Below are 9,447 nucleotides of genomic sequence, written 5' to 3'. Positions count from 1 at the left end.
GGGGCAGGGGTCTCAGCAGAGGGCCAGGATTTGGACTGGCTGGGATTCCCCCCTGGTGGGGCGACAGGGAGGGTGCACGGGGCCCAGTGTGTGGGGGGGGTGTCAGAGGAGAGAGCCCCCATTTGTAGATTCCCCCCATTGCTGGGCTAAGTGAGGCTGCCCAACATCCCTCCGTGGGGTGTACGTTGGGTGTTCTAGCTCTGTCCCCTCCCCCTTGACTGGGGTGTCCCTCCTAGCTGCGGATCAGGGTCTGTCCGTCTGTCTGATTCTCCTCTGTCTGTCCCCCGTTCACCTCCCCAGCTACCTGCAGACGTGGAAGAAAACTCTCCTCATCGTCTCCCACGACCAAGGCTTCCTGGACGATGTCTGCACTGACATCATCCACTTGGACATGCAAAAACTCTTCTACTACCGGGGCAACTACAGTGAGTTGGGGGAGCAGCTAGGGCAACTACAGTGAGGGGGAGGAAGAGGAGGTAGTGGAACTATATGAATGGGGACCGGGGAAGCAGCTGGGGCAATTGCAGAGACTGATCTGCCCAGGGTGGGGATTAAGGGGGGGGTTGGGTCACCCAGAGATCTGAGCCCATCTGGAGGCTGGTTTGCCCCTAGGTCTCCCTCCAGGGATACGTTTTGTGGGTTATGGTGCATCATGGGAGTTGTAGTTCAGTTGCCCCATACCCCCATTCATCCCTATGGACTGGGCTCCTTGGCCAAACTGTTTCCCATGATGCATCTCTCCCATTGAGCTGCCAAATTGCATCATGGGAGCCCTGTGTCATAGTACTTCATGGGAGATGTAGTCCAGCCAGGGAGCTCAGCCCAGAGCAGAGAATGAGAGCATGAGGTGCCTGAACTACAAGTCCCATCAGGTGCCGCAGGGGCATGTGAGAACCCCAAGTTTTCCATTGGCTGAAAACCCCGTTTTCCCCCCAAAACAGAGTTTTGATGGGAAATTTTTGACTAGCCTGAATGGTGAGCTTCCTGCACAGGCCTCATCCTCTAGTTCTAGGAGTCGAGATCACTTTGTTTACATCCAGAGGGTCCCAGGTTCAATCCCCGAGGCAGGAAGTGGGGCAGGGAGGGGAAGTGGCGTTTCCCTGTCTCTGCACAGAGAGCTTTGGTGGCTGAGTGGGAAGTCAAACCCGGATCTCCCCCGGTTCCAGAGCAGCACCCTAACTACAACCCCTCACCCCCTCTCTGCTGCAGTGACCTTCAAGAAGATGTACCAGCAGAAGCAGAAAGAGCTGCTCAAACAGTACGAGAAACAGGAGAAGAAACTGAAAGACCTCAAGGCTGGCGGGAAGTCGACGAAACAGGCGGTCAGTCCTGAGATCCAGCCCCAGGGCAGTGGGGACTGGCTGGTTTGCAGGTTGGGGAATAGGATATGGGGCCTTTCCCCTCTAGGAGGCCACTGGCTTCAATCCAGCTTTCCTACCTTGAATTTAGCCCCATCATGATGACCCAGGGAACTCACTGCTGCAGGATTTTACTGAATTAAGAATCTCTTTCCCATCAACAATGGGGTTAACGCTCACCCCTCACGCTGAGGGGTGGCAGCTGAGCCCCAGCTGGGTGTCACATGAAAATTAGCCCTTCCTTGCCATGGGGCTGTACTGCCCCTTGAGGTACAGTGTGGTGGATTATACTTCCTTGGAGTCTGGAGCTAGGGGGTACCAAGCTAGATGGGCCTCCTGATCTGATGAGCTGGATTAGATGGGCACATGGGTTTGATCTGGGGTGACAGGGAGGGAGGCGGGATACCGGGCTGGATGGGTTCATTGGTCTGTCGCTCTGTTCGTCTCCAGGAGAAGCAAACCAAGGAGGCCCTGACACGAAAGCAGCAGAAATGCCGCAAGAAGAACCTGGATGAAGAAGCTAACGAGGCCCCTGAGCTGCTGAAGAGGCCCAGGGAATACACGGTGAAATTCACCTTCCCCAACCCGCCGTCGCTCAGCCCCCCGATTCTGGGCCTGCACGGTATGTCCCCACACAGCGTCGGGGGCCTTCGCAGGGGTGCTCTCCTGTCACAGGGCTGACCCCAATGCCCCAGCATGACACTAGGGGGCGCTGTGGCATTATTAGAACTCCCCTGGGGCGTGAACCCTGCTGTCCTGGCCAAATCCCATCCCCCCCGCCCAACCCACATCCATTCTGCTTCCCAGACGTCTCCCACCCTGTGGCCACAATTGAACACCGGATTCCCCTTCACTTCCTGCCCCAAACTGTTGGGTGACATTGCGGTGCACCTGTTCTCCAGCCACCCCACCCCAGAGGTGGCTGCATTTCAGCACCGGGTGAGCGCTTCCTTTTCATCCTTTGGGGATACAGGATGCTGAGGAGTTTTCTTTCCGACCCTGGTTTCCCAGGGGCCCCAGAGCTGAGTGGTGCATTATGGGCAGGTCCCCCTGGAGCGCTGTCCAGCAGTTGTGCGCTCGCACCCCTCACCCTCCTCCCTGCCCCTTCTCTGCAGGTGTCGTGTTTGGCTACGAGGGACAGCAGCTGCTGTTCAAGAGTCTGGATTTTGGGATAGACATGGAGTCTAGAAGTAAGTGACCGGCCAGTGTTTGAGAGACCCTACAATAACAAACTGACCTGCGCACAGCCCCAAAACTCCCTCTGCCTGCAGCCCCAACGACGCTACAAACCAGGGTGTACAGGCTGCACCTGTGGGCAAGACCCTATAATAACCTCACCCAGTAACTCGATGATGATGAACTAGTCGGTGCAGCCACAGCGCTCCTGAGAGACCCTACAATAACAAACCTGCACACAGCCCCAACACCCCTACGACAATGAATTGGACTGTTCAGCCCCAGGAAAGACCCTACAGTAACAGTCAGTCTGCACAACCCCCCTAGCACCTCTGAGAGATCTTAAAATAACAAACCAGCCTGTGCAGCCCCTTAGCAACCCCAAGAAGACCCTACAATAACATATTAGCATGCCTGAGAGACCTTACAATAACAAACCAGCCCGTGCAGACCCTGTAGCATCCCGAGAGATCTGACGTTAACGAAGCGGCCCTCGTAGCACCCCCGAGAGACCCTACAATAACAAGCTCCCACACACAGTCGTGGGGTGGGTAGTGAGGAGTCCAATGCTAATGAATCAGTCCCAGCAGAGCCCCCGTGCTAACCCACCACCCTCCTGGTCTGGTTGAGTCACTGATGGCTGCTCTCTCTCCGCCTCTCAGTCTGCATCGTGGGGCCGAACGGCGTAGGGAAGAGCACACTGCTGCTGTTGCTGACGGGAAAGCTCACACCGGTAAGGGGCCCTTCCTGAAACCCCCGAATCCAGACTCAACCCAAACTCGTCCAATTCTGTTCTGCCTCTGTGTGTCTTCAATTGGGGACAGGATTCCCTTTCCCTCCTGTCCTAAACTGCTGTGCAGCTCTTCCCCAGCTGCCCCACCCCAGAGGTGGCTGCATTTCAGTGCTGGGCGAGGGCTTGCTGTGTGCTGTTAACACACTAGAGGGCAGAGGAAAGTAGTATCCATTAACCCCTTTCTCTTCTCCTTTCAGACAAGAGGGGAGATGAGGAAAAACCACAGACTAGTAAGTAATGACGGGACCCAAATGCTGAGGTTTGTGTGGGTAGGGGAGCCCATGACTGGGATTGCAGAGGACTGCGAGTCAGCATTGGGGGGCACTGGCAGAGCTGGGGGGCACCCAGGGCTGGGATAGCAGGGGGCTGCAGGATGCAATTGAGGGGCACCAACAGAGCCGGGGTGCGACAGGGAGGGGGAACCAGCAGCAAGGGGGTGGTGCTTTGGGTGGTGACTCTGCCCCTTTCTCTCTTCCCCGTAGAAAATCGGCTTCTTTAACCAGCAATACGCCGACCAGCTGAACATGCAGGAGACGGCGACCGAGTACCTGCAGCGCAACTTCAACCTGCCCTACCAGGACGCCCGCAAGTGCCTGGGGCGCTTTGGCCTCGAGAGCCACGCCCACACCATCCAGATCTGCAAGCTCTCCGGTACAGGGGGCGGGGCCTCGGGGAGGGGGCTGGGCTGGGGGGGCCTTGGTGGGGGGGTCTAGGGAAGACTTGGGGTTGAGTATACAGAGTAAGCGGCAGGGTCTGGAGAAGTGGGGGGGCACCCAGGGGAGGTGGGGGTTGAGGCCGGGGCTTATGTTGCGGGAGGGGAGAGGGCCAGGGTCTGGGCAACCAGGAGAGGTAGGGGGCACGGGATGGGGGAAGGCACCCAGCAGCTTAGGTTGGAGGTGGGAAGGGCTTGGCTGTCTGGGGTGAGGGATGATGCAGACAAGTGGGGAGAGGGCTCCCCTGTCTCTTCCCTCACCCTGCCCCACTCTCTCCCTTCCCCCCAGGAGGCCAGAAGGCTCGTGTGGTGTTTGCCGAGTTGGCCTGCAGGGAGCCCGACGTCCTCATTCTGGTGAGTGTCTCTGGGGCAAGGGGTGGGACAGGGCCCTGGAGAGCACTAGGCCCCGTAGGTTAGAGTGGGGGGCTGGGAGCCAGGACTCCTGGGTTCTATCCCCGGCTCTGGGAGGGGAGTGGGTTCCGGGGGGTGCTGGGAGTCAGGACTCCTGCGATCTGCCCCTTCGCCATCTCAGCCCATTGTCTCTTCCCCAGGACGAACCTACCAATAACCTGGACATCGAGTCCATCGACGCCCTGGCTGACGCCATCAATGAGTACAAAGGGGGTGAGTGACGCCAGCGGGCGCTTGGACCGGGCTGGATGGGCCCATTGCCCTGGTGGGGAGGGAATTCCAGGCTGGAACGGCCCATTGGTCTGGTCCAAGGGTGGGGAGAAGGAATTCTGGGCCAGAAGGGCCTGTTGGTCTGGTCCAGGGCTGGGACTGGAATTCCGGGCAGGATGGGTCCATTGGTCTGCTCCGCGGGGAAGGGAGGGAATACGAGGCTGGATGGGCCCCATTGGTCTGTTCCGAGGGGAGGAGGTTGGTTATTTAGGGATAAAAACCACTTCCTATAATGCCCCTCACCGAGTGACACCACTCTACCCAGCATGCATTTTCCTGGGCGATACCCTCAAACATATGCCCCATCTCCCCCATCTGCGGGATGGTATCTCCCACCTCTTGGAATAGGGGATCCCCCTGCTCCCATAACCCCCCCTTCCCCTTGCAGCCGTCATCATTGTGAGCCACGATGCCCGGCTGATCACGGAGACCAATTGCCAGCTGTGGGTGGTGGAGGAGCAGAGCGTCGAGCAGATTGACGGCGACTTCGATGACTACAAGCGCGAGGTGCTGGAGGCCCTGGGCGAGGTCATCATCAACCGGCCCCGCGAGTGAGGCAGGAGTGGAGCATCCCAAAGCTCCGCCCCCCCCCCCCATGATGGACTCTCCATTCACCCGCCTGCCCCTTTGCAGCAGGACTTTTGTGCAGCTGGATAGCGGAGGAGGCGTGGCTATAATGATGGGGTGGGGTGTGGCTTTGGGGGTGGGGCTAAACCTGTGAAGGTGGGGTGCTTTTTTTTGCCACCCACTTCCTTTCTGGGAAGGGCCACCGGTTATTTATATGAAGGGCGGGCTGGGGGGATGTTTGTATTGGAATGGTCTATTCTGGGCCAGGCGGGGAGGGGACTGTGCCCCATTGCTGGACTCTTCTCACCCCACCAGCTGCTCTGAGGATGGTTTGAGCCTCCTTCTGCTTCTGTGTGACAGGATTCAATTAAAAAAGGAAGGAAAAAAGTGGCTGGTGGTGGCTTTGATTGTGCGGGGGGTGGGGATTCATCATGGCCGGCGAGGTTGGGAGCAGAGGGTGTCTGTCTGGCCCACTCACTCCTTCAAGGGGGCAGAGGGGAGCTGGGGCCATTTCTGCCCACGTGGCTGGTGGGGAGGGGGCGTTGGGAGTGGGGTGCCTGCCCTGCTGGAGGCTGGGCTGAGTCCCCACAACTCATGACAAACATGGGGCAAAAGGTTGACTGGGATGGGTCCATCTGTGTTACTGCCACAGAGAGGGAACGGCTGAACCATGTAGAATGGGGTGCAGGCTTTGGCACTCGCACCTCTCTCTCGCTTGCAACCTCAGGTACCACAGCAGCATGGGCCCAGTGGGGGGCTGATCAGCAGCTCCACCACCTGGCAAACTTGTGCCAGCAATGGGCAGTTCAGGCCACCTCTCTGGCTGCAGGCTCACAGCAGTGTTGATGAGGAAGGAAAAAGACACATCGGTTGGGGGACTAAGTCATGTCCCACGTGGGGGTTGGGATTTCGCTGCAGCAAGCGGAGGGGTCCTTTGGGTCCTCTTAGAGCTGCTCTGCTCAGGTGAAGGTGGGCCCAGGGTCCCAGAAGCCGGTGGGGGAGGCTGCCAGACAGTAGCCAATTTTTCTCCCTTGAGTCTCTTTAAGAATCCCCAAAAGGAATGGGGGGGGGGGGGAGTATAGGCTAGGCCCACCGGCCTTGTTTCTGACATACTGGTATATGGTCATGGAGCTCTGGCTTGATGCTGTTGTTCTTAACCAGGCCTGTGCTTTTGGGCTAAGCTGGGGGTCCGGCTCTCCCCTTTCAGACCTTTTCCAGTCCACAGGGTTGCTATGGTGTAGTCTAATGAACTTGCTGCCTACAGGGGCCTCGATTAGGGTAAAATCAGAGGCCCAATTCTCAACTGGCTGGAGCAGAGCCCAGCCTGCTAGAGCAGAAAGGCCCCTGTATCCTGCTCCCTAAATCAGGGACTCTCCACTGTTCCAGGCTACTGTACCCCTAAGTTTCATCTCACTTAAAAATGGCTTGCTCACAAAATCAGATTCAAGTGTCACAGCCACTAGTACTGAAAAATTGCTCTCATATTTTTACCATATAATTATAAATTAAACTGGAATATATTGTTCTTACAGTGCAGTGGATAGAGCAGTATAAAGTCGTTGTATGAAAGTTTAGTTTGTACTCACTTGCCTAGTGCTCTTATGGAGCCTGTTGTAAAACTAGGCCAATATCTAGATGAGTTGATGTACTCCATGGAAGACCTGAGTGCACCCACAGGGGGAGGTGTTATACCAATAAAAACTAGCAGGATCTTATTAAAGGGGACAAGATAAAGATGCCACATTTATTATAACAATTTGACTTATGACCAATAACTAATATCTTAATCCTTATACACACACATTATACCTAATACCTATACACACACACACACACACACACACATCCATCAGATGTTCTGCAGCTGCTGCGTAGTTACCAGTCCTGCTTGAGTTTGCAGCTTGGGTTCGTAGCTTGTGGCGGCTAACTGGCCAGGAAAGCCGGGCACAAGGATGAGCTGGGTCTCTGTGGGGCATGCACCGATGCCCTTCCATGTTGGCAGCAGAATGTTACCCTCCTCCAAAGTTTTCCATCTCACCCATCCTTTTTGTAGGCTTTAGTTGGAATCCAGAGTCTATAGGTCTTGCTGTGTCATGCTGCCTCTGGGTTTGGTGATTGATCACCTGTCAATTGCAGACATGACTTTCAGCCTCGGACCGGGCTTTGATCTTCCTTCTATTGTACCTTTTCTTTTTAGGGTGGATTCTTCTTACTTTGTTAGGGCTCTTGTCTGCATCTTCAGCCATTGGTGTTTGAACTCTATTTAATCAGGACAGGCTGGGGCTGGAGGTTGATTCCATCATCCATACATACCTCATTCACACATCTAAACTAATAAGATTACAGCAGGGTTTGCAAAAATGAAGGTTGCAGCAAGCCCTTACAAAATGGAGTAAGCGTTTTAAAATGGGGTTTGAATTACAATATGGCAAACAGCGAACAGAAGTTACAATATAGACAAGTATAATGGATGGCAAACAGTGAACAGAAGTTACAATACTGAAACAGTGCAAGTCTCAGTGATTTAAGCAGGAATTGGATTGATAGTGAAACTTACAAAGGCAGCTGACTGAACAGCTATGGCTCTTAACAAGCATCTTAACTGTTAATTAGCCAGTTATTAGGGTAACTGGTTTTATGAATGAATATTGTTTCATTCATAAAACTTTACTTATGAAGTTACATTCATAAAGTGAACAATTAAAAATTTCATTCATCAGTTCTACATGTGTCTCCCTGGTTGGGAACCATGGCCTTAAGTGAACCAGTCCCTGGGAGCTGAGCCCAGGCTGGGGCAAGTGTAGACACCCCTCTTGTCCCCCACCTGCTTCCCCCTCCCAGCACATTAGCCTGGTGCCCTCAGAGCCGCAGTCCCCATGTTCAGCTCTGCCAGGCTGATTCAGCCCTCCCTTGTTGCATCCTTCTGTTACCCTGCATCTGTTGGGAGCGTGTCTGTTCCTTCAGCTGCTCTCCTTTAGCACAGGCTGTCCCATGGCTGGCCCTTGATTCTAATACATCCCATTGAGCTGATGCTGCATGGGGTGGGGCTCAGCATTAGCTATTAAATGCTCCATGGATCAGCAGGGGTGGGGAAAACAGAGCTGAAGGTGACTGCAGCAGGGTCTCTAGGTGCTAGATATGGCAAGGATGAGTCAAGGCTGGAAGTGACCTTGTTTTTCAGTCCGTTTTCCCCCTGACCCCATCCAGGCCCTGTCAGTGAACATGATTCACTGCAAGGTAGTTAAGGATGGCCAAGTCATTGTTGGTCAGTTTCAGACTCAACACCCCCTGATGTGAACAAGGTGAGGGGGCTGAGCTGTTCATCTCAGACCTGTTTATTACAGGCCCCTGTAGCAGCCCATCAAGTCCCATTTACCAGTTGCACTGTCACCAGTAGGTCTCAGGATTAACATCTGGCAAGTTGAATGGTCGGTATAGGAGATTGGCTCATTGAGCACTGTACAGCTGTCCTACCTGGTCCACTTGTGAAAACTCTGAAACCTACTGATGGTTGCTGGGCAAACAGATCACTGAGGTGATTGGAAAGGGGGACATCAGACCGTGAGTCTGTTGGTCATTGTACAAGCAGCTGTTGTGGCTCAAGGCACCTGTGGAAGCGTCTCTGCAGGCATAAAAGGGCTGGCAGGGGCCAATCAGGTGCACTATTCCACCAGCATGGTGTGGTGCTCGTTCTGATCACTCATTGCCAGTCCCTCTACCCTGGCCTCCAGCCATCTGGGGGGAAGCAGCAACACAGAATCTTGCTGCCCAGGAGGGAAGGGATTAAACCTCAGACTTTGACCCCCCCCCTGCAGCCTGCAATTTCTTAGAGCAACCCATGCAACAGGAGGTGCTCACCAACCCTCCCCCCAGCAATTACTGCACAGGGCCCCTTTTTAAAAAGCAAACTGAAAAAACAAATTCCATCCTGTGGCATTATACTGACACCTAGCAAGATTGGAGCTTTTAGGTCCCCCACCCAGCCCTCTGCCACTTGAGCTACCAGTGTAACTGATACCAGTAGTAGGTTGTCATCCTCTCTATAGCCTCGCACCAGAAGGCCAGGAGATGCTAGTTGCTGATAGTATAGTGAGCCTCTGGATCTCGGCTCTATTCCGGGCCTGTAGGGGAGTGTGTCATAGCGGGCACAGACTCCTCTG

The 9,447-nt window shown here is 54.8% G+C and overlaps 2 protein-coding genes across 2 annotated transcripts in view; one reads left to right on the top strand and one right to left on the bottom strand.

Annotated features, from left to right (window-relative positions):
* ABCF1 (ATP binding cassette subfamily F member 1) overlaps positions 1-5,662 on the top strand; it is a 15,251-nt gene extending 9,589 nt beyond the window's left edge. The window contains exons 19-28 of the mRNA XM_026660377.2: positions 301-425; positions 1,210-1,322; positions 1,809-1,980; positions 2,474-2,548; positions 3,197-3,267; positions 3,525-3,557; positions 3,810-3,978; positions 4,329-4,393; positions 4,591-4,663; positions 5,109-5,662. Of these exons, the coding sequence (XP_026516162.1) occupies positions 301-425; positions 1,210-1,322; positions 1,809-1,980; positions 2,474-2,548; positions 3,197-3,267; positions 3,525-3,557; positions 3,810-3,978; positions 4,329-4,393; positions 4,591-4,663; positions 5,109-5,275 (1,063 nt within the window). The 3' untranslated portion in view covers positions 5,276-5,662. The remainder of the gene's footprint in view (positions 1-300; positions 426-1,209; positions 1,323-1,808; positions 1,981-2,473; positions 2,549-3,196; positions 3,268-3,524; positions 3,558-3,809; positions 3,979-4,328; positions 4,394-4,590; positions 4,664-5,108) is intronic.
* The window catches only part of LOC112125057 (E3 ubiquitin-protein ligase TRIM39-like), a 261,459-nt gene that overhangs the window by 27,336 nt on the left and 224,676 nt on the right, over positions 1-9,447 (bottom strand). The window lies entirely within an intron of this gene.

Source organism: Terrapene carolina, unplaced genomic scaffold (genome assembly GCF_002925995.2).
Source record: "Terrapene carolina triunguis isolate 2854851 unplaced genomic scaffold, T_m_triunguis-2.0 Scaffold752, whole genome shotgun sequence".
NCBI lineage: Eukaryota > Metazoa > Chordata > Testudines > Emydidae > Terrapene > Terrapene triunguis.
Note: the sequence above shows the minus strand (reverse complement) of the source record. Positions and strands in the feature narration are given on the sequence as shown.